Source organism: Plectropomus leopardus, chromosome 11 (assembly GCF_008729295.1).
Source record: "Plectropomus leopardus isolate mb chromosome 11, YSFRI_Pleo_2.0, whole genome shotgun sequence".
Taxonomy (NCBI): Eukaryota; Metazoa; Chordata; class Actinopteri; order Perciformes; family Serranidae; genus Plectropomus; species Plectropomus leopardus.
The window spans coordinates 32,957,700-32,981,995 of record NC_056473.1 but is presented as its reverse complement, the minus strand read 5'-3'; the positions used below and the strand labels follow the sequence as shown (position 1 = coordinate 32,981,995).

The 24,296-nt window shown below is 37.8% G+C and overlaps 2 protein-coding genes across 2 annotated transcripts in view; one reads left to right on the top strand and one right to left on the bottom strand.

The window, feature by feature from the left end:
* LOC121949799 (cytoskeleton-associated protein 5-like) overlaps positions 1 to 8,990 on the bottom strand; it is a 33,470-nt gene extending 24,480 nt beyond the window's left edge. The window contains 4 exon segments of the mRNA XM_042495567.1: positions 215 to 421; positions 2,824 to 3,017; positions 5,612 to 5,707; positions 8,907 to 8,990. Coding sequence (XP_042351501.1) covers positions 215 to 421; positions 2,824 to 3,017; positions 5,612 to 5,668 — 458 coding nt within the window. The 5' untranslated portion in view covers positions 5,669 to 5,707; positions 8,907 to 8,990.
* A 2,520-nt stretch (positions 8,991 to 11,510) lies between these two features.
* Positions 11,511 to 17,130, top strand: LOC121950581 (UPF0705 protein C11orf49 homolog). Its single transcript, XM_042496622.1, is given in 11 exon segments — positions 11,511 to 11,716; positions 11,883 to 11,985; positions 13,334 to 13,464; positions 13,678 to 13,762; positions 14,852 to 14,937; positions 15,399 to 15,502; positions 15,504 to 15,610; positions 15,882 to 15,991; positions 16,565 to 16,628; positions 16,739 to 16,758; positions 16,761 to 17,130. Coding segments are annotated over 11 exon segments (1,038 nt in total). The 5' UTR covers positions 11,511 to 11,634; the 3' UTR covers positions 16,907 to 17,130.
* The last annotated feature ends 7,166 nt before the right edge of the window (positions 17,131 to 24,296 follow it).

The window sequence follows — 24,296 nt, the reverse complement described above, 5'->3', positions numbered from 1 at the left end:
AGACTGCAAATGCTAAATTACCAGTAAAACTCATCTGGCAAGCAATAATCGAACTTATATCTGCTCTGAATATTTAGTATTACTATATATATATATACTATTGATTGTTAAGAGACAGAATCGTGGGCTTGGACCAGTTGACAGATTAAGCAGAAACTTTATACCAAAACTAAGTTGAGAAGTTAAAAAAACACAAACAGAAATTAGCGCTGACCTGAGAGCCTTCCTGAGCGTCTCGATGCAGGCCACCACGATCTTGGGGTTCTTGTTGTCCAGTCCTTTGAGCAGCTCGTCTTGAACCACCTCGCCCTTCTCGATCTCTATGTACATCAGACAGATGTCTGTGCCGAGCTCCTTAGCGCGGGCCTTCGGCTGGTTGAACACTTTGGTCACCACGCCCGACACCACCTCGCCTGTTGTCCTGTAGCAAAGAGAGGCGAAACAATCCCAGCCTGTCAGAACATACAGACCGTACTTATGGACACAATCTTATGAACAAGGCTGCCTTACATGGACGTTTAAAGGTCATTTTAAAGAGATATGTCTGAATTTCATCTGATACAAGTTATTTTTACTTTAACACTTTGTAGCTTTAGGGTTAATTTTGTTTATTTCGCACTGTGAACACACTTCCAGGCAGTTAAAGGTGTCTATTCCTTAACATAAAGTGTTAAAATTCTACTAGAAAAGAGTTGAAATTGTTTTCTGAAATGTCTCTGACACTATTATTCTCTTTAGACACTATGGGTGAGGTAAAAAAAAAAAAATTATACAGAAAAATATTGTGACATTTTTGCATGGCCATATTGTTACAGGGACAAGTCCATTGATATTTTGATATATTAATTATCAATATTACAAATAAAAATTAAAGTTTTGATAGCTTGCGAGAATAATATAATCAATTGCTATATTAATCCAATAAACATGACTGAAGTGTGTAAACTGAAACATTATCTTACAAGATTAAAGATAGAAGATATATATTGTGCATGGCGATACAGCCTAAAAATATCATGATATTATTTCAATATATCATACAGCCTAAAAATATCAATATATTACTTTAATATAATATACAGCCTAAAAATATCATGATATTATTTCAACATAATATTCAGCCTAAAAATATCATGATATTTTTTAATTACAACAGGGGGAGAAAGATTATGGTAGAATCTAATTATTTACTCACACGCTGTGCTCATATGATTTTTCTTATCTATTTTTAGAGGTAAATGCGAGCACACTGTTGACCCTGCTTTGAATCTGTGACATTGTGGGTTCATGTTCGCTCTGTTTAGGTGTGGCTGTGGCTGACTCTTTGTTAGACCTTTCCAAAAGTGGACCTTTTGACTCGACAGTTGTTACAGACATAAAAACAGCTGTATTTGATGTAGGTCACCAGTTGCACCACACCTCCATCGTTAATGCCCCTAGTTACCATCAAAAACAATTATTGTCTTGCAAGTAAATGGTGGGTCATATTGTGCTTTGAGTGCAGCTGTGAGCACCGAATGCTTTGAGCAGAACAGCTTCTCATCTCTCTGATGCACGCTGTGTTTTTGTTTCTTTGTTCCTCTAGTATCCAACATTTTCCACAACCACATTTTTCTCATGTTCACTCACATCAAACTTAACTTCAACGATCACTACATCCCATTTCTTTTCAGCAGTTATGTTTTCTAACTAAAATAGTTTATAAAAAAACCCGTGTCTCATTATTTTCTGCAGTTATGTGGTTCAGACCGAGGCAGTCCCTTCACATTGAGACAAACACACTGCTTCTGGGCTTAACACATGATTGTAATACAATACTTTCTTTTTTTGGATAGAGAACACCTGAGTGCTCAGTCAGCTGACTGCCAAAAACAAATCAGTGAGGTTTCCCGAAAGCCTGCTTCGCTAGCAGAGTAGCCTAACTGAAGCTGATACATACAGTGTTATCAAGATCACCTGCCGGGCCTCTTACTGTACACAACCATCACGCAGACATTAAAGCTCCTCTGCTGTTAAACCCGCAAAAGCGCTCAACACGAAAAGTTACACAATGGAAATATATTTTCATGAACCTTTATTCCATTAAACTGGGACTCTTTTCTTGACTAAAAGCTGATTTACAGTTGTAGCGCCTACGCCATAGCCTACACAAGTGGCCTACGCTATTGTGAGCGTCTATACTTGTGCTGTGGTGTCTGTCGCTCCGCAATCACACCGCCAAATCACTTGTCATCACCAGGGTTTCTATGTCAGTGTTTTCTGTCTGAGTCCTTGCCATTTCCAGACTTCTTCATAAAGCCGCATTCCCACTACACAAAAAAAAAACTACAAACACCCGTTAAAACCCGACTTTTTCATGCAGTGGTATTGCATATGATCGGCATTCACATCCAGGTCAAATGACTCTGCAGTAGACACGGCAGGTTTGTATCGCCTCCATTTCCAATGGGCATTGATGGGAACACAACACCGCGGTGAATGTCGTAATTTTGGCTTTTCAACCGGCAAGATGCAGTTACATGCTGTCACTAATTACCCTCCATCTCCTCCTAAGCAGCTAAAAAACTGATCCAAGTACATCTGCACCGAGTTTGAAAGAGTGAATAAGCAAGAGATATATAAAGAGAAGACATTGCACGGACACGACACGACACACAGACACACAGACACACTAACAGAAAGGGCGACTGCAGTGTTCACTGGCAGTGAGAATGCAGTATTTAGCGGGTTTACCAGTGTTTAAAATAACCTGCATGCACACACTAATTTTGGTGGAAAAGTTGTAAGTTTGCAGATAACATTATTGTTGCAACAATTACTTACTTGCCAGCGACGTGGGCATTCTCAATGAAGGCCAGGGCGGCCTCCAGGCCTTTGAGCTGAGCCACAGCATTAGAGTCAGTGACAAACTTCTTTATGAGTCCCAGGTACTTCCCCCACTCTGGACTCTTCTCATCTTCTATCCTCTGGAACAACTTCAGAGCTTCTTCATAACCGTTCAGACGGGCTTTCCACACCTGAAGAAGAGTCACCGACAGAAAGAGAGGGGGTTTAAAAAGTTAAATAAACATCGAGCGAAAGATGTAAAAACAAAACTAGATGTACATGATTAGGTTTGTCCTTCTTAAAAGGAAATCGAGAGGGTCTGTATAATGGACAGAGGATGTGGCCTACATTCATAACATCTGCTGTACGTCATCTCCATTTTTCCTCTAAGTGCACAGCAGGAAATATGTTTGCTGGCTTTTATTTGTTTCATTCCTGGATACACATCTGAACTGCCTGTTCTATTCAACCAGCTGTCCAACAGTCCAAAATATTCAGTTTAGTAACATATATGACAAAGACAAACTTTGAAACCTTACATCTGAGAAGCTATGACCCCTGAATCTTTGGCAATTTTGCTTGGAAATTTTCTAAATCGATTTATCAGTTATCAAAGTATCTGCCATGCAATTCTTGTGTTGATGAAGTAATTTAGTAATCAACAATTGTTTTAGCTAAAATTAAAAGCTTAATGGAGACCGGATTTATGAGGTACATGTCAACTAATATAGCATGAAGGAGGGACCTATGTTTTCTACTTTGGCTTGGGGGCGGGGCATACAATGTTAAATGGCTGTATTTTGTATTTATTTTTCTGCTGATTTTTAAAGAAAACATGAAAACATTTTTGTTTATTTATTTTTCATGAGACTCATGAGAAAACATTTTGGCTTTTTTTTCTTTAAATAAAAAAAACACAAAAAAACCCAACACTAAATATTTCACCATTTATCACAGCCAGAAACCAAGAACAGAAATTATCACAGGATTTTTGCATTTCTGACCACCCTTTACCACATCATGTATTATTAAACAGGTTTGTGAGACAAAAAGCCATGATTTTTTTCCCCAAAATCTTTTCAGGCCTGGAAATTGCTACTGGCAAATTCCAAGACTTTTCCAGGTTTTTCATAACCAAACAAACCCTGTATGTAGAGGAAACTAAAAAATGGAAATGGAGTGCATCTGTAACATCAGGACGGTGTATGCAGGATTGAGTCAAAGCCAACAACGGTGTGTTTTTATGCTAATCTAAGACGCTTTTTTCTCAGTGCAACAGCATGGCTCATTGATATCACTTAAAATGTTTAAGGACAACATTGGAGCTAAATGGCACAGACAAACAAAATATAATCAGGCTTTGGTATACAGAAACTACTTGTTAGAGACATTTCACTGTTGGTATGGCTCATTTCACAGGATAATTAGACAGTAAGCAAAACCTAGAATATCTCCCGCCTCATCCTTTAACCATCCAGGCAGAAGTTCAGATGCTTCTGGACTGTATAAAGCAGCCTAACGTGCAGCCTGTTAGGAGCCTGTTTGATGCAGAGCCATTGTTTGAGACAAAGTTTGAGGAAAGATTAAACTAAACAACAACAAATAACCAAGGCTTTACATCGTTTACTGATTAGACTCTTACAGTACATCATATTAAAACTGATGTCATGCTGAACTGGTTTAGAGTGCTAGTAAGACTTGGATTAGATGTGTGTATTAGTTTAATCCCAAATTTAAAGCCCTTTGGGGATAAGGATCCAAATAAACGCAGTAAGCATGTCTGTAAGAAAGATTATCAGGTGGGAACTGAACTTTAATTAACAGCGAACATGAGAAGTGATTGTAATTTATAATAATGTACAATAAAACATTAGCTTGAGTAAATAATATGAGATGCAGTGAATACCAGCTGATCTGTATGAAACATTAGCTGGTCAAAGTAAACATTCACTCATAACAGGGCACTTGTGTTTGTATTTTTTGTGAATATCGCCTGTCAGGATTTGACTTCAAGGAAATATTTTTTAAGTGAGTGAGTGATATTTAAGTAAACTGCAGAAAGTATGTTTACATGCGCACTAATATTTCAGGGTCTAACAATCTGCTGAATTTGATGCTGATCAGTAAATTCCATTTTGGCATTTGGCAATGCAGCATTTTCGGATTTAGACATGTGGGATATGCTGGTATTATTCAGATTTTGGGAGGATTCTTTGGACTCGTGTACAGCGAATTAAAGCCACTTTTACACAGAGATTGCACTACAGGGCCGCAATGAAGTCCCCCCTTTATAACGCCCACGTTTGTGTTCCAGTGCTGCGCACACCAAAATTGCTCAACTCAAGTCAATAAACCCGTTAAGAAGCGTTGAGTAAAATTATCATCCGTGTCACTGTCGACTCCTCAGCAGAAGTATCACGACAAACAGAGAAAGAGAGGGTCCGTGCGGACCAACTCAAACTCCTGAGGTGTTGTTCAATGAACTTTCTATACACTTTTTGTAACATTACACAGATTGTGTCAATTTTTATTATCATGGTCATATTACTACAGACCGTACCAACTACAAAAAAAACTAACATTGTTTCTCACAAACACTGAAATGACACAAAAAAAAAAAAACACACACACACAAAAAACCCAAATATCTACATCCCTAAACTGAAAACCGAACGTCTACACAATTAACAAATATCGGAATAGCCGAATATTCGGGTCCAGCCCTGATATTTTATGCTTGTAAACCCTGTCGCTGAGGACAAATATCAGTCAGTGAAGAAGTCACCTTGTGTTCGCATTTCTGGTCGATGGGAAGCTTCATCCACTCGCTATCGTCCCCCATGGTGGCCACTCGGGGGTGGGCTTCCCCAAAGGTACTCAACTGGAAAAGAAGAGAATTATTGACACATTACATTTAAAATATTCATCTGTGGTTTACTGCTGGGGAAGTAAGTGAACACTAAAATGTCTGATAGAAATCTTGCAAAGCAACACTTGGTACAACAATGGTATTCCAACTATTAAACCATTTGAGGTGACCCAAAGAAAAAATGAAATATATGAGCAATTTCTGTTTTGTTGAAAAAAGCAAACAGAGGCGGATTTCTATTAGAGACAACCAAGAATGGCTTTTTTAGGCAGATATCGTTACCTGAAATTAAAAAAATAAAAGGCTCTGGTTTAGTTGCCCTAGCAGTCTCTTTAAATCTAAAGTCCTGTAAGTGCACTTCACCAAATCCACTTTATGTAAAGAAATTTCTGAAGCTGCAAACTCACTCACTCCCATGCACTTACTTCCACACAAGCATAAGCATGTGATTGTTATTGCACACTCAGGGAGAGGCTGCGGGTTCATATTTCATATTGATCCAAGCCAGTCTAGTAAACAGGCTAAAGACATCACCCACATCTCAGCAAAAAGCTGTCAGCTTGGAGCCATGCAAACTTTTTATATTAACCCTTTCAAATAGCTTATGGGCATATTGATACACTGTAGTATTTTTTAAAAGCTCATAACACTGTGTGTCACAAAAATCATAGCAGACTCCATGAAAATGAATGGGTTTTTTTCTTTTCTAAAATGCAACAAAAGTCCATTAACTGTAATCATGTAGTTTTGTGTGTGGTTTGTTTGTCAAAGAAGTGTTTATTTATTTATATAGTTTATTTGACAGGGACTATGCGAATTAACTTAGTGCAACTTTAGCCTGTTACAACAAGCAGTAGGAACTAAAGTTATACATATAGAGATTACAGCTATTGCTAGTTCCTTCTTTCTTCCAACTTCTGTCCCTTGTTAGGCTTTTCCTGTGCCTCTACCTCATGCATGCCCTCCTCAGATTGGGCAGCTCATCAGTAGAGACGGGTAGAGACAGGAGGTCATCAGCAGGCAGTTGTATTTGGTTCTGCCTTGTTAGTAATGGCTACAGCAGCAGACAGAGATGAGGATTCGCCACCAGATCACCTATGGCCATACATCAAGTCTCTGTTTGAAGTCTTTGAGATGAAGAATAATTTGTATAATTTTTGGGGCTGTCAGCATTAATGCGCTAATCACAATGCGATTAATGTCCATACATAAGACCTTATTTTTTGTTTTGATCGTGTTAATCGCAGGCCGACATTACTTTCTTATAGCAGCTGTACTGGGCTGCTTTTTAAAGCTAAAGTGATGAAACTGGCATCACATGAAACAAGAAGACCTGATGAATCAAGGGGTTTCTATGTCATGCTAGTTTCTCAGTAAAGGGGGCTAAATGACGCTCTAAAGTTTGGCTACATTTTGGCAATGGAAAACAGCAATTCACCGGAGTCCCTTGATCTCAAGACATCTGAATGAAAATGGGTTTTGTGGGCACCCATGAGTCTCCCCTTTGCAGACTTGCCCACTTTAGACGAGTCCCATGCAGTTTTTTGATCATTTAATTCCTAATAAAGACAATCTGGTAATAATTGCTTTCCCTTGTCAATATGTACTTCAAACCTTTTTTAAAATGCAAATAATGTAATTTAAAACATGAGAGTAAAAAATGGGATTAATCACAATTATTGTGCAACTACTCACAATTTTAAAAATCAAAAATTTTACTGTCCTAATCGTTTTACATAGCTGCTCTGTTCACTGCGCACAAACTTCATCACAGCTTACAAGAATTCCCCATCCAACCTGAGAAAGCATGTTATTTTGTGACTCTATGGGCATTTCTTTAAGCTTTGCAACGTATTCAATGAGTTTTTCATTCAACAGGTTCCACAAGCAAGTCCTTATGATCTGTGAATGTATTGTGACAATATGCTACACATGAGCAAAAGGGTAACACCTGTACACTTACTCCATGCCACAAGTTTATTAAAAACGTTTCGATCCTGCTTGGATTTATCTGCTTCGCCAGATAAAAATAATGGTCAGTTATTCTGACCTGATAAAGACCCAAGCAGGATCTAAACATTACCTTTAATAAACTTGTGTGTCATGGATTATGTGTGAAGGCTATACCTTTTTTGCTCATGTACACAGTTTTTTTATAGCCTTGCACCTATGTGATGTGTGTATTATCCCCCTTTCACAATATGCTATAAAAACACAATTGCATTGCAATTTAAAAACAAACAAACGTGCTTTAGTTTAATTTTTAACAACTACTGCAATATTTCAACTAATAATTTGACTCACCTGCTTTCAACTGTAATATTTGACCACGAGTATCTATACTTTTACTCGAGTAATAGGCTTGTGTACTTTGACCAGCACTGAATTTACAGTTGTTAACCTATGAACTGCAGTAAAGCCTTCTGAACTGATAATAGACCACATTTACGTTAAGTTACACTTCCATCACAGACAAGACCACAGACGATAACAAAACACAAGACTGACATGATGTCACCCAGCTGTTATCGCAGTTATAAATGTGTTTCGCACGCATGTCAGGTATGACAGCATGCATGATGGAGGTTGCAGTAAACCGCCAAAATTCCTGCTGAAAATTTTGAACTAGTCACAAGAATGAGCAGGAGGAGGGCTGGAGGAGGGCTAACTGCCCTGCAGGCACTGCACCATCAAATAACGTTACAGCCAGTCACACTCAATTAGGTTAGCAGCATATCTCGAGCTATGCCAACCATTTCACCAAATGTCACCGGTGCCGTTTCCAGTGTGCTCAGACAGGGAGTGGTCACCACGTTAAACAGCAGTCGTTAGTTAGTTACTAGCTAGTCTGGTGAGCGCCATTAACTTAGCAACGACTGTCACAGTTGCTAGTTAGCATGCTAACCCGCTCATTCTGGTTCAAACCGCTACAGCAACAAAACACAAGCAGCTCGCGTTGGCGTCGCCTGTAAGCATATGTGGTATAAATGTCCGAGGTCTATATACACAGCTAGACTTCATTGTTTGCTAGCGGCAGGTAGCCGCCGTTAGCTGCCTGGAAACAAGGCTACGAGCTAACCGTCCACAAGCGCCAACACAGCCAGGCCGAACAACGCAGTTCACCGCGGCAGCTGCAACAAGCTAGCATGCTACTCGGGGTAAAATACGACTGCTGAGCAAAATGAGACAATAGCTGTTTATAGCTGGATACCTGTTCGCGTCCCTAGGAGACAATACGATGCTGGTTGTCCGGCTGGATGGGGGTTGATAATGGGATCACCACGGAGGAGCCCAGCCGAGCTTTATACAAGCGTTAGCAGCGCCGCCCTGAAAAGACACCGCAACTTCCGCTTCAAATAAAAGCGACGTTTCTCTGTTAATACAAAATATCAAATACATTTTTTAAAGTATCTAATTATGCATCAAGTTTTCACTTAAATGTTTATTAGTGTTAAAAATATGGAAATTAATTAGTAATTTGAGAGATAATAGTAAATCATACATTCCTGATATGAATGAAAAATGCACCTTCTGTGACAGGTGATGGAAGAATTCAGTTTCAGTTTTTTGTTTTTATTTAATTTATTATTATTATTATTATTAGTGGTACTAGTAGTAGTGAGTGGGTAGTAGTAAACGTATTATTATAAATTCATTTATGATTAATTATTTTTTTATTAATTTATTTAGTATTTCAGTTTTTGGAAGTACTCACACCACATTGTGAAAATACTCTGTTACAAGTAAAAGTCCTGTGTTGAAAGAGTTACTTCAGTTAAAGTAAGTATAATCAGGAAAAAAGTGATCAAAATATTAAAAGTAAAAGTACCCAATGGAACATAATTAATTTTTTAAAGAAAAACTGAAACTTGTTTTTTAAATTAGATTTAAAAAAAAAAAAAAAAAAAAAAGCAAAAACACAAATACTTCAAAAATAGTTTAACTGAAAATTGTCTCAATATTTTCATCTGTACATTTTTTATCTGTACATTTTTACTTTTACTTTTACATACAAGTGGAAGAATTGACCACTGAATGAACCAGTGTTTAAAAACTATTAATATAATAATACAATAACAATAATAATAATAATAATAATAATAATAATAATAATAATAATCATAATAATAAAAAACGTTTGTCTGTAAATACAAAGTATGTAATGAAGTAACATATGCTGTCTAGGAGTAAATTTAAATTGCGGAATGAAGTTTCGTTTGTTTATGTTTTTCTGAGCGACAGAGACATTTTGCGCTCTTATTTCAAACAGAAATGAAAACTTATTTCCGGTCCTGTCCCTGCTGCTTGTGTCCAACTTGTTGCAGCTTTTTGAAATGTCTCCAAGGGCGGAGAGACAGAGGAGGGGCGGAGACAGGGACACCACCCTGACTACATCACTCCTGTGTTTAATCTGTGCACAGTCTCACTGCAGGAGGAAAAAAACACAGACCAGAACACACCAGTAAACCAGTACACCCCAAATATTGGACCCTCGTCTCACATCAAAAAATTCTCCATTTGACTCAATAGCAGCTTCCTTATTTGTCGCTCGGCAAAGCCATTGATTGGCTGCATTTGAACTATGGCCCGCCCATAAGGTATAACAGTCCTTCTCTGATTGGACCATCACGCGTACTGACTGTCCTTTGGAGAAATTTGATTGGCTGCTGTGATGTTAAGCCCTCCCTGTAACTATGTAAATATTTCGATTTTTGGGTAGTGTTTTGTCTTTAAACATATGTTTTTTGACTGGCTGCCGGTTGTGTATCCCACGACGTATCTTTAATGCCTAATTATTCTCATATGTAATGTAAATTAATAATGTAAATTTGTATATTAACACATACATGCACGCAAAAGTCGGGTTATATGTTCCAAAAGCGTTTAGGTTATCTTTGCACAACTCTGCACAAAACTATTATTTTCTTATTCTGGAACAGCAATATTGTACATATTTGTCATATTATAGTAGTTTTTATGGTATCTTAACCATGTATTTATTGTACATTTCTACATTGAGCAAGTTATTACTCACCCTTCAACTCCAAAGATGAAGCAGGATCAAAGACAAATTATAATTTCATTTTTCAAACTTTGTTTAAAAAATGACTAACAATGACTAATAAATCCACATTTTACCTTGTATTACGAATTAACGTTTGAACATTACATTCGTAATGTGTATTATAATAATATAATGTGAGTTATATGACTGGTAGTCTATGACATAATAATAATAATAATAATAATAATAATAATAATAATAATAATAATAATAATAATAATAATAATAAGAGAAGAAGAAGAAGAAGAAGAAGATGAATCATCATCATCATCATCATCATCATCATCATCCTCATTATTATCACTGCTATTAAAATTAGTAGCAGTATTAGTAATAGTAGTAATAGAGGCAGTAGTAGCAGAAGTTATAGCAGTAATAGTGATGGTAGAAGTAGCAGTATTACGCATTTGTATCATTATTCGTAATAGTAGTAGTAGCAATATTATTATTATCATTAACATAATTATTATTATTATTAGTAGTAGTTATTAATTATTATTATTAGTAGTAGCAGTAATAGAGGAGGTAGTAGCAGAAGTAATGTTAATAGTAGTTATGGTAGTAATCGTAGTAGTAGTAGTATCATTATTATTATTATCACGTACAGTTAGGTATTATTAATGTTCTTGCTTTATTGTTGTTACAATTATTATTGTTGTAATTGTTATCATGTAAAAACAGCAGGGGAACCTTTGTGTGCTGTGTTGTTTGGGGGCATTAAAATAGTGTAACTCACAACATCCTGCTGTTTCTATGGAAGCCACCATGTCGATGTCCGGACACTCAGAGATTTGACGGCCAGCAAAATCCCAAAGCTGCACTAATCTAGCTAGATAATTTACCGACCACAGCTTCAAACATCTCAAGTTTATTAATGTTAATTTCAGCGTTATTACCGGAGAGGACGCCGACAATGAACCGTTTTAACTCCGCCGTCCCGGATGAGGAGTACCTCGGTATGTTGTGTGTTAGCTGTGCGGTGCTAACACTCGAGCTGTTTAGCTAACTCCTTCTTTTGTGTATATTTTCATTTAACATCGCTGTGTGTGTGTGTGTGTGTGTGTGTGTGTGTGTGTGTGTGTGTGTGTATGTGTGTGTGTTGTGTGTGTGTGTGTCCTCCAGCGGACAGTAACGTGTTGTTCTACCTGAGTGATGCGGTGACTCAGCTGCTGGAGCATAAAGAGGAGTACACGCAGTTTGGGGTGATCCGCTACTTTGCTGAATAGTAAGTTTGACTCAACACAGTCAGACACCTGCTGCAGCTGCACGTGCAGGCACGGCTCACCTGGGGTGTCAGCAGTGATACTCAACATACAGCCAAAGGGCCAAATCTGGCCCCTTGATAGGGTGCAGGGTGGCCCCACAACCATTTTCCAGTTCACAATAAAAAACAAAGTGATTCATACTGGGAATTGTTTTTGCACTGTTAGCATAAATAAGGTGTCAGAGTGCATAAAACAGCATCAAAATAGAGCTTGTTTATCAAAAAAAGTGCCAGTGGAGGATCCCCTGCACCCCCGACAGAGGTCCGAGCTAAGTCCCTAATGTCCTAAAATCCTAAACATGTCCTTATATCCTAGAAATATTATAAAACCTTATTCTTATATTCCTAGATATGCCCCCGAATCCTGCAAACGTCCTAAAATCCTTCAAATTGAGATTTTAAATCTCTTTTAAGAGCAGTCTGGCTGAGTTTGCAGCATTAACATTATTCTGCCAATAAACACAGCAGACAAATTCAGCTGTCGCACATGTAAATATGCAGGCGCAGCATCCAGTTAAATTGCAATACAAAGCCAGTTTAAATACATAAACATACAACTTTCTAAAAGTATTTCGGTGATAATTTGAGGAGCATCACATTGACCAAGAGTGCTACTTTCTCGATGCTTAAAATATTTACTTCAGTTCCTCGACAGTAAAAAGCGTAGACAATTTCTGGTCCTACCGGTAATTAATGAATTCTCAGAAGGAGGGCAACATATTAAAAAAATAATTATCCTAGTATTGGTTTCAGTGGTAGGTTTTAAGATTTATAACATCTGAAATGTGGACTTTTACACAGAAGAGCTTGACTCATTTTGTCAAAAATAAATCCAAAGATGGATAAATGAAATCAGATCATTTGTTTATGACATTTAATACCTCACAAATTGAAAAGTGAGACTATTTAATGATTTTGAAATCCATTATATATACATATATAATAATGTAGATGGACCTAACTCACTGTAATAACCATATTTCTACATCGAACCTACTTCTGCAGGGGAACACATACATACATATGTACATATATACAGCTTAGCTTTATACCTACCTCTAATGCTTAAATTTGGTTTAAAAATATCTAGAAAAGCATTAAATGTGGGCGGCTGATACACGGAGACAAGCTAAAGTAATCTGTACAGTGACAAAACTGAATCACGTTCGTGTTTCACAGGTTTGACTGTCGTCCAGCTGACAGAGTTTGTGCAAGAAAACACAGTTTATTGCATCTTGTGTTCAGTTTTTAACTGACTACATGCATTTTCAGGTGCTTCCTTCTGTCATTTGTCTGTGTGTGTTTGCAGCTTCAGCAGCGTGAAGAACAGTAACCACGTGCTCTTCAGAGAGTATAACTACATCAGAGCCACTCCTCATAACAGAGCCTCCTTCATCAGAGTCTTCTGGAGATGCTACCGACAGATCGGCAAGAGCGGAGGTGAGCGAGAGTTATTATTAGAAACTGTGAAGTGAATTAAAAAAAGGAAGTCCTCTTTGCTATACAGAAGTGTTTTGTCAATAATTTTCAAATATTAATTCAATGGCGTGCAAAATCAGCTTGTTGGTTTGCTTGTCTTTAACATTTTTCTGAGTTTCTGATTGTTGGGTATTCTGTATCTGAAATGAGTTTTATTCTGTGGTTGTCCTCCAGATTTGCTGTCCATGCTGGAGTACAGGTCTCTGCTGCAGCTGCTGTGTCCAGACTTCCCTCTGGAGCTGGTGCAGAGTGCAGCCAGGTGGGGACTCCTCAGAAAACACGCCACGCTCTTTCTCCTCTACACACCATATTTTTTTAACAAACTCTTTTGAGCAGGATTTCTTTGCACGAATGTAATCAAAGGTTTGTTTGGTTATCACAGCTTTTACATTTCACGCTGTGAAAATGTGTCTGTTCAATTTACTGACAAGTGAAGTGCAGCGCAGTCATCATCAGGCAGTTACATTGTGTATATTTAATAATAAATAATACTAATAATAAACTTTATTTATATAGCAGCTTTCTTAATAAGGTTACAACGTCCTTAAAGACGAGGCAGCAATAAAACAATTTTAAAAAATGAAAACAACGCAGTGATCATATATTAATGTTCAAAATAAAAATAAAAAAAGTATGGCCGCAGAGGGATAATAAAACGTAGGAACATATTAAATATTTTACTCTGAAGAAAGTCTTAAGAGGGGATTAAAACGTGTCAGATTTCTGCAAATGCCATTAGGAGCACTGTGAGGCGGACAAGCTTCTTTCTTTCACAGATTACATGTCTCATGTACTACTATACATACCAAAACTATACCATACTACTATACTACTATACTATACATACCATACCATACCACTATACTATACCATACATACCATACTATACTATATATACTATACCATACTATACTAATAACTATACTACTATACTATACTATACTATATACCATATATACCATACTATACTATACCATAACCATACCATATACCATACCATACCATACTATTCTATACTATACTATACTATACTATACTATACTATATACTATACCATACTATACTATACTATACCATACTATACTATACTATACTATACTATACTATACTATACTATATAACTATACTATACTATACCATACTATACTACTACGATACTATAACATACTATACTGTACCTATACTGTACCGTACTGTACTGTACTATACTATACAATACTACTGTCAGGATATATTAAAAGTTTGAGCAGGAAAGACAATAACTTACTTTTATAAAAGGTACAGCTTTATGTAGCTGACCGAAGTCTGATGTAAAGATGTTTTCTGCTTTTCTTTTCTTGTCCTGTAGAATTGTTCTGATGGACGACGCCATCGACTGTCTGATGTCTTTCTCTGATTTCGTTTACGCCCTCCAGCTGCAGTTTTACTACCAAGGTACACCGTAAACTGCAGTTTCCACTGTCAGTACAGTCCAGTTTTGCTGTGATCTTTATTAATGTGTGCGTGTTAAGGATCTGCGTTTTGTTTCTTCTTATTTCTCAACAAAATCAAATTCAAACAGTTTGAATTTGATTCTTTACAGAAAGTTAGATGTTGTACACATTTTTTAAATCCATTTTTGTTATAGATTTATTGTTGTTTCACCCATTTCGGGCTAAATTCTTGTCAGATATCTGATATGAAAAATAATAACAGAAAATGATTCACTGCCAATAGTGAGCAAGGGACTAATCTACCCAATTTGACAAGATGGAGTTATATTTAATTTATTTCTAATATCTAAGTTATAATGAAAGCCAGTGTCAGCGGTCTAATCCCATTTCATAACAAAAAACTGAATCAAAGAGAGCTTCACCTCCTGACGTCCAGCTGCCGATCGTCCTTCGTGTCTGCAGAGTTCCTGGACAGCGTGCTGCTCATCTACCAGGACCTGTTAGCGGGGAAGAGTCCGAACACCGTCATCGTCCCCACGTCCACCTCCATCGAGCAGCTCCCCTCTTGTGGCTGCGGAGGAGAACGACACGGAGGAGCAGCGGCAGCAGGACGGAGTGGATCCGTCCACTCTGGCTCAGTGTGTGGACGCCCTCTGTGAGCGGTTCAAACACAGGTAAAACACCTGCACAGTCACACAAAATCCAGTGTTAGCATCCATATCAACACTCTTTCAATATTTGTGCTCTTGAGTGTTTTTCAACCTCAGACACACAACTTTAACCCTTCGAAATGTGAGCAAATTGGCTTTGTTTCTGTCGAACAGGTGAAGAGAATGCAAACAGCAGCTTAACAAGAAATGACATGCAGCACTGATTTGTTGTTGCGTTTTGCGTGTTTTTATAGCAGACTGTTTTGTGTGTGTGTGTGTGTGTGTGTGTGTGTAGTCATCCTCCCAGGTCCTGTATAGGGGAAGTACTGGAACAGACCAACAAAGTCTCGTACTACAGCTTCTTAATGAGCCTGGCCAAACACGAGACCATCAACCAAAATATTGGTAGGTAAATATTTGACATGACCGTGCTGCTGCTGCTACTACATACAAAGTTGTTTTGAAACTGCATATGCTAATATCTACTTTTAATCTGGAGAGTTCATGCTGTAGAGCTGTAAAGCTGCAGGGTTGGCAGCAGTTCTCTGAGCTCATCACCCAAGTGGCCTCTTTCGTTGATACTACTAGACTGCTTTCCCCCTGCCTGTGAACACACCGCTGCAGCACACAAGTCTGCTTTTCTGTCAGTTTTTGTGTGTGTGTGTGTGTGTGTGGGGGGGGGGGGGGGTTTGTTGGTGTGTCCGTGCGACGTCACATACAGGCAGGAGAACAGGTAAACTGTATACAGCAGCAAGAACAGACGTCTTTGAAAACTTACGGTGGTTTCTTCTCTTTAAATATCTGAATTTTTCAGTTTCTCTTTCAAACTCGGTGCAGATGTATTTGGATCAATGTTTTAGCTGCTTAGGAGGAGAAAGAGAGGTAATTAGTGGGGAGGGTGTGTCATTGCCTCTCACCTGGTAAAGGAGCTGAAATTAGTGCGTTCACCCAGGTGATGTATTCCATCTCTCTCTGCAGGAGCGTTACCCAGCAAGGCAGAGCTGCTCATTGACCCAGAGATGGACCAGGAACTGGACAAACTGTGAGAAAACACACACACACACACACACGCATTTTCTGTTTTCTCTGCTTTCCTCTGTTCTCTCTTCCTTTGTTCCCTTAATATCTCTTTTCTCCTTCCACGCTGTCCAGAATCGCTCAAATCTCAGTGAGTCAGGCAGCAACAGCAGCGGCAGCGCGGTGGGCGCGCTGAAGGAGGTGCAGAGGAAGGCCTCCCCCAGGAGGAACATCCACCACAGGAGGAAGATGGAGGTGGAAAGCGACGGCTCCACAGAAGAGACGGACTCCTCTGAAAACTGACCTCTGAGCTTTCACCACTGCGTGACTCTTTAACGGCTGTGTGGTCAAACATGTCTTTGCCATTACTATGGAAACCCACTAACTAGAGGCAGATCAGCGCACACGTCACACGGACAGAACACACCATCGTCTCGTTGTCTTTGTGCTGTGTGGTCCCGGTCTCATGTCTGCATGTGGTCATGTGACGTGCTGCTCTGCTGCTGCAGGGCGTAATCTGACCAAACTAAATGTTTTTGCATTGGTGGTCTATATAATCAAGCTGATTATAGATATATAACAGTAACACTCCACATACAGTATGGTTCTCTGTCTGTTGTTAAGCATGTTAAAGAACACACTCTTATTCCTGTCTGTTCATAACCTGCTCAAGCATGAACTGTATTTATAGCGCTAATGTATTTATTACTTTTTTCATTGAAGAATGAAAACAGAGCTCAATATGTGAATGTGATAGGACACTAATCAATATCCTCACTCACACTGTGAATAATAAAGACGTAACTGTGAAACCTGATTTAGACAATTCTGTTGGTCAACCTTAACTGATATATGACTGATACTGTATTTGTAATAAAGGGAGTGTGAGTTGGGAGACACAGCAGAGACAGATTTCAATATAATATCCTGACTTAATGTCCCAGGAATGTTAACCCTTTGAAACCTGAGAAAATCCACCTGATTCTTTTTTCAAGAACATAAGGAGTCAATGACCCAAATACTGGTAAGACATTGAAATTACAAGAAAATTATCAATACATTAAAAAACAAAAAGTAAAAAAACATATATGAACAAGGAAAAAAACCCAAAACAGAACAAAAAATTGAAAAAAAGATATATATATAATTTTTCTGTAAAATAATTTCTGAAACACATAGTAATTATAAATACAATTTTCTGGAGGAAGAAAAAAGTAAGAAGTACAAGAAAATTACCTGAAAATTGGTTTTAAAAAAAGAAAAAAAGCTTAAAAAAGCCAAATTGATGCAGCAGATATCCGACTTTCTGTCCCAAGAATGAGGCGAACTCTTTGAAACCTGAAGAAATCAATCTGATTCTTTTCAAGAACATCAGAAGAAGGCAATGAGTAACTTTTGAAGAAATAACACAAATTTTGGCAAGACATCTAAGTTACAAGTGAATTACCAAAAGAAAATAACCTGAAAACAGTGCTTAAAATGTTACTTTTTTCTATAACATAATTTCAGAAGCATATATTAATTGTAATTTTTTAGAGTAATATTTTCTGGATTTTTTACACTATTTTTTGTTGTCTTAAAAAAATATTTCTCAATGTCTCTTTTCTTTGTCAGGTTATTTTTCTTGCCACCTTTTACCAATTTCTTCAATCTCATGCAATTTGCAGGATATTTCTTGCAAATTTGCCTTTTTTTCCATGTTTTCAAAATAAATCATCTGTTTTGGGTTTTAAGGTTTAAATGTTTGTAAAAGTCGACACAAGAAAACTCATGTCGATTCAGATTTTTGACTTTTGGCTTAAAGTCCAAATACACTGAATCTTCATTAAGCACATGTATTCTAAGCGCAGTTGTAAATGTGATTTATTGACAAGAATAACCACCACCATTATCACCAGTCTGTGTGTCTTCTGTGTCTTCATTTTACAACATCGATATCATGCGGTGTTACACCCAGGTTTTGGTCAAACCAACAGCATACAATAATAGATCCTATACAAACATACATACATACAGTATCTATACAGGATATATCTATATTGATGAGTCATGTACAGTAGATCCCCATGGTGTTCGAATCACAATAGTGGAATACATAAAAGGACACTTTCTGGTGGATCAGAACAACTTCCTGCGGTGCACCTCAGACGGCTGGCATGGAAATCAACACGTGGTGGAAAGCTGTTTTAAATAAATCTTTTCTTTCTTCCAGACTGCCACTGATTTCCATTCACTCCAAATAAAATAAAATAAAATGTAAAAAATAAAATAAAGTTAAATAAAATATGACAAAAAACTAAATAAATATGAAATAAAATAAAATAAAATAAAAAATAAAACAGACCTTAATACTTAAAGATACTTAAAATTTGTAATTCATCATATTTAACTTGTTGACTGCTTATATTTTGAAGCCCAGTTGTCAGAAGAAAATTTTGACATTATATGTTTCTGCAAACAACAAATATGTTAAATTTCAACATTTCAGGGTTTCACATTGATTTATTTATGGCGAGCTGCCACGACTGAATGATTTTTGCTGAGGCTAAAGTTTACTTTCACTTACAAACGGCTGTTAATCTCATCCATTGATGTGATCTGATCAGCTCTGAATGGATCACAGATCAATTATCCATCCTGAGAGTGACAAACTGCTGCAAGGAAAAAAAGAAGTCATGGAAACTCCGCTTGTTGCATTGGCAAAAAACGTCTGATGATATGATTAAATATTAATATATATATTTTTAAAACCTATCATTGGTTTGCAGAAATGAACAATGCAAACATTTTTTCAGGCTCTTTGGTTGTATTTTGACAAAGTGAAACTCCTGTTGCATGAGTGAATTACTTTCATACCATACCAGAAAAAAATGTGATATATAAGACAATGGCTGTCTGGAAGGCAAGGAATGGGATTTGCTGCACCAAAGTTTATGAATGTTAGGCATTTTGCCCTGAATTTTCATCCTCCCTGGGCTACAAAAGCAGCAAGATCATGGGACAAAACTTCTCCACTAAAATCTCAGCAAAGACTGCTGATGCTGCTATAATGGATTTTATTCAGTTGTGTAAAATTTCACCATAATGCTGCACGACATTAATCTATAATCACGTTGTGCAGCATTATTGTGAGATTTTACACAACTGAATTTCTTTCAAAAACATGGGAAGAAGGCAATAAGCAACAAAAGAAGAAAAGACCCCAAAATTTGCAAGAAATTACTAAAAACGTTCAGAAAAATTACCTGAAAATTAGTTTTAAAAAAAATAAAATAAAAATGGCAAACAAGACCTGGAAAAAGTGCTTAAAAATGATGTAATTCTGTCAGTCATATATCATTCTGTGTTCTTCCCATAGAAAACGGGGCAAAATATTGACCAGTTCTACATAAAATATGTAATTAATCAAACAGCAAACAACCACAATGACTGAGGAACAATACCAGCTCCATTTGAACCTTGCTCGGCCTAATATCTTCGCTCTCTTGAGTCTCAGTTACATTATTTAACGTTTCATGGCAGCCATCTGAGGTGTACCAACTCATATCCAGCTATCTGAATGAGACTGGCTGTTGTATATAATTAAATTCTTTCCTTGGAGACGTCTGAAGTCAGCCGTTAATACAGAGGACAGTCATCATCACTACACCAGAGAAAAAAAATAGGCACTGATTTTTTTTTTTCAACACAAAACATTTCAGACTTCATTTCCATTGACTTTACGTGCTCAAATCTATTTACACCATTAAGTTCAACTGCTTTTGCAGATCTCAATTCCAAGTCCAAATGTTCACATTCAGGGGCGGTATTCATAAACATTACTCAGAAAATACTCTTAGAGAGCTCCTAACTCAGCCTAAAAACTGTTAGCAAGGAGTCCTAGCTTAGGAGTGATTTAGAAAAATTCTCAGGGAAACTCTGAGCAATGACGGGACAGACACTTTTGTCTTAGTGAGGAAGTGTGGTTGACCCCGTTGCTAGGTGTGATGCATTTTTTTAACAGATGTGATTGGTTGTCACATGCACACCCTTTCGTGAGCCTGCAAGGCGTGGACACCCAGTGGAAATAAAATGAACTGCATCACAATATCAGACTGTGAAAGTGTGGTTTGTCTGATCACAATGCTGCATTTTTCCAGTTGCCCAAAATCTCAGTGTCTTCATCACATTATTGCCTTGCAAATGCCACAAACATTATCTGAGCACCATCTTATCTTTAGCGTTTCATTACCTCACTGTCATCCAGCTTTTGGAGATTATTTCTTCTACCTTGTTGTGTTTCTGCCATTTTTTTCTCTCCCTAAAAAACTCTTGAGGCTCCTAACAGTCCTCCTCTCTACTCTTAAAGGGCCAATAACACCAAGACGTGTCACTAGAAAAGCGTCACCAGCAAAACCACATTACGCATTTTTCTGGCAGGTGTTGGGTGCACATTAAAGTTAAAAGATTTTTAACTTTTCAGCTCGAGGCGTAGAATCGCATCGCTCATCAATGCCACTTTTAGCCAGGTGCCAAGTATGTGCACGCAGCCCCGCTCCTATCTACTGCGACACGTCTCGGTGTGATTGACCCTCAACAGTTTTTCACTGTAGGAGCTCTCTTAAGGGCTCAGATGCTTTGTGAATAACTTTTACCTTGACCAGGGTCTAGGCCCATATTAACAAAAGTTATTAACTAACATATTAACTAAAAGTTGCTCCTAGTGACAGGATTCTGCAAAAATGCTTTAAATTATGATTTTTCTAAGAATATCCTCTTTAAGTTACGGCTAAATTCTTGTAAAGATAAAAATTATTCTCAAAGGGTCTTAAGCTTTAAGAGAGCTCTTAAGGTGAAAAACTGTTAGGAGTAGGAAGGAAGACTTTAAAGAGGCTTAAGCGTTTCTTAAACAGAGGAAGAAATGGCAGAAACACAAAGTGGTAGGAGAAATATTCTCCAAATGCTGGATGACAGTGAGTTAGTGAAATACTACAGATGAGATGGTGCAGGGATAATGTTCGTGGGCGATCTCATTAGAGATTTGCACACATTAGAGTTCTCAACGGGCCCAAAAAGTTACAACCCGAACTGATCCTGCTCGTGTGAGTTGAAGCCCCAAAAAACAGCCCAGCACTCCACAAAGATATTTAGAAAACTGCAAAATGCTCCAGTGCAGCACTGATGAATGGTCTGTCTCAACCTACCATCAGTCATCGGTCAAACAATGACAGTACTTTCACAGTCTCCCATTGTGATGCAGTTTATTTCATTTCCACTGGGTGTCTGCACCTTGCAGGCTCACAAAAGGGTGTGTCTGTGACAACCAATCACATCTGTTAAAAAAATGTGTCATACCTAGCAAAGGGGTGAACCACACCTCCCCACTAAGATAAAAGTCTCTGTTCCTTCCTTGCTCAAAGTTGCTCTGAGACCTTTCCTAAATCACTCCTAAGCTAGGACTCCTTGCTGAAAGTTTTTAGGCTGAGTTAAAAGCTCTCTGAGATTAGTCTTATAATTTTTGTGAAAACGGCCCCAAGTCTTAACTTTAAAAGGAACTTCTCAGAAAATAGCATAATTCTAATAATTTTCTTAGAGATTCGTCACTAGGACCAACTCTACGTACTAGGAAGCTTTGTGAATACGACCTCTGAATCTTAAAGCTGCATTAATTGATTTTTTAGGCCACTTGGGGGCAGCACGACAAGATAAAAGTTGGAGTTAGAAAAGTATTTGTCTCTACACATCTGGCAGACACAGAGCAATATTAGCATTACGTCTCAGACGGCCTGTTGACTATAAATCCAATATTCACTTTTTTAAGTCTATTTTTGTCTCCATGAACTCATGAGAAAAATATCTCTTTAGCTGCTAAATGCTACGCTATGTTTGGTACTGGACTGGTAGGGCACAAGGGGTTTATCAAAGCCGTTTAGTTGAAAATAGCTGCCTGTTGCTTTTAGCTGTTCTAGCTGATCTGCAAAAGTTTACGTACACAGTGTACAGCTGTATACATCCCAACTGGTTAAAATAATAATTCAACAAAGTCTAAAATCAGGACATTTAAAATATCACAAGATGCAGCTGAACCTGAACGTACACTAACCTTTCATCCATCACTCCTGATCATTTATTCTTAATTTTTCGCTTTTCACACCAGATTACCCAACTCTCCAGTCTAAATCTGTGACTTTATCATAAAATTACGAGCTTAATGTTATACTACTATGACTTTTTTCCTCCTAAATTCGTAATATTGTTACTGTCTGGAGCGTTCATTAACAAGCTAGATGAAAATGGTTGGTACCAATGGATGCCTTAGATTGTCTAGTTTTAATATATCACTACCTCCACACTATCTTAAAAAGTAAACGTGCCACAGTCTTAAAAAGACAGTAATGTCGGCCTCCATTTTTTTTTGTCATGGAAGGCTGGTGGGGTGGCCGGCAATTGTATCGGGGTGGCCATGGCCCCCACGATCCCCCCTAGGGACGCCACTGGAGATGAATATTACAGCATTGTTGGGTCTCTGAATGACTTCTTTTAAATTGCACATTTGATCCAGTGTTGTAAAACATGTCGATTGGTGCAGCTTTAAGCTCGGGGCTAATCTTCTAATGGCTTCAAAACCATGGAAGAACAGCACGGAAATGAATTCTCCTCATTTAAATAACCACATCAGATTGTGGGTCAGTTTGTGTGTGTGAAGTCTTCAAAAGCCAAATTCAGCATTTCCTTTTAAATTATGTTAGTTTAAAAAAAAGGAAACAAATTCTATATTTAAAGAGTATTTCCATGCTGGCTCGACCACAGCTTTGGTTCTAGATTTGAGCAGGCAATGCAAAAGAAGTCTGAGCTGAAAGTAATGTGGACGGACACGGACATGACTGCACAGTGATCCACTGTCCCACCACTCTGTTCTTTTGCACACATACTGAATTGCACAGCGTCATTTGGGCCTTGTTGTTACACACAGTTAAAGGAAAAATGTGTCATCGCTCAACCAGAGAAACCCTGCATGAAGGGTTTGTGGTTGGAACCACATTTGGAAGAAAAAAAATCAAGCAGCAAAAAGAGAAATTAGGCACCTTAAACGGCATCTCCAAAGGTCTTCAACAGTAGATTGTCAAGTCTCGGGGTTATAAGATACAGAATTATACTTCTATATATTTTTTGGACTGTGCAAAGAAACAAGCAGGTCCATTTGTTTACGTTCCATCGAAGGACTGCCTTTTAAACTGCTGGGGGAAACTGTTTCTAATAAGAAGCCCTTCTTCACTGTAGAGTCAGCAATGAAGCTAATTCAAAGACAGAAGATTTACCTGATTTTCATAAACACGCAGTCTTGTTTTGTTTGTAGACTTTCATATCTTAAGTGTGCATTTGTAGTCAGCATAGCTGCCTTCCAGGCGACTGACCTGGATTCATTTACAGGCCAATAAATGCAGCGACACCTGTACAACTAAAATGCTTGTTTCACCTGAAGCACAATTTAAGTTCAAGTTCAAGCTGGAATTTCTCATGAAAATATTTGTAATTCAAATTCTTGTTTGTTTACTTTAACATACAGAAGCTGCTAGTTTACCCAACACACTTCTTTTGACCAGTGACATGGCTGAGCATACTTAATATTTCATTTTGGTCAAAAGGATGAATGATAAATAAGGGAGATGCTTTTCTCTGCTGCACTCCTACTCAAATATTAAGGGGCTGTTTA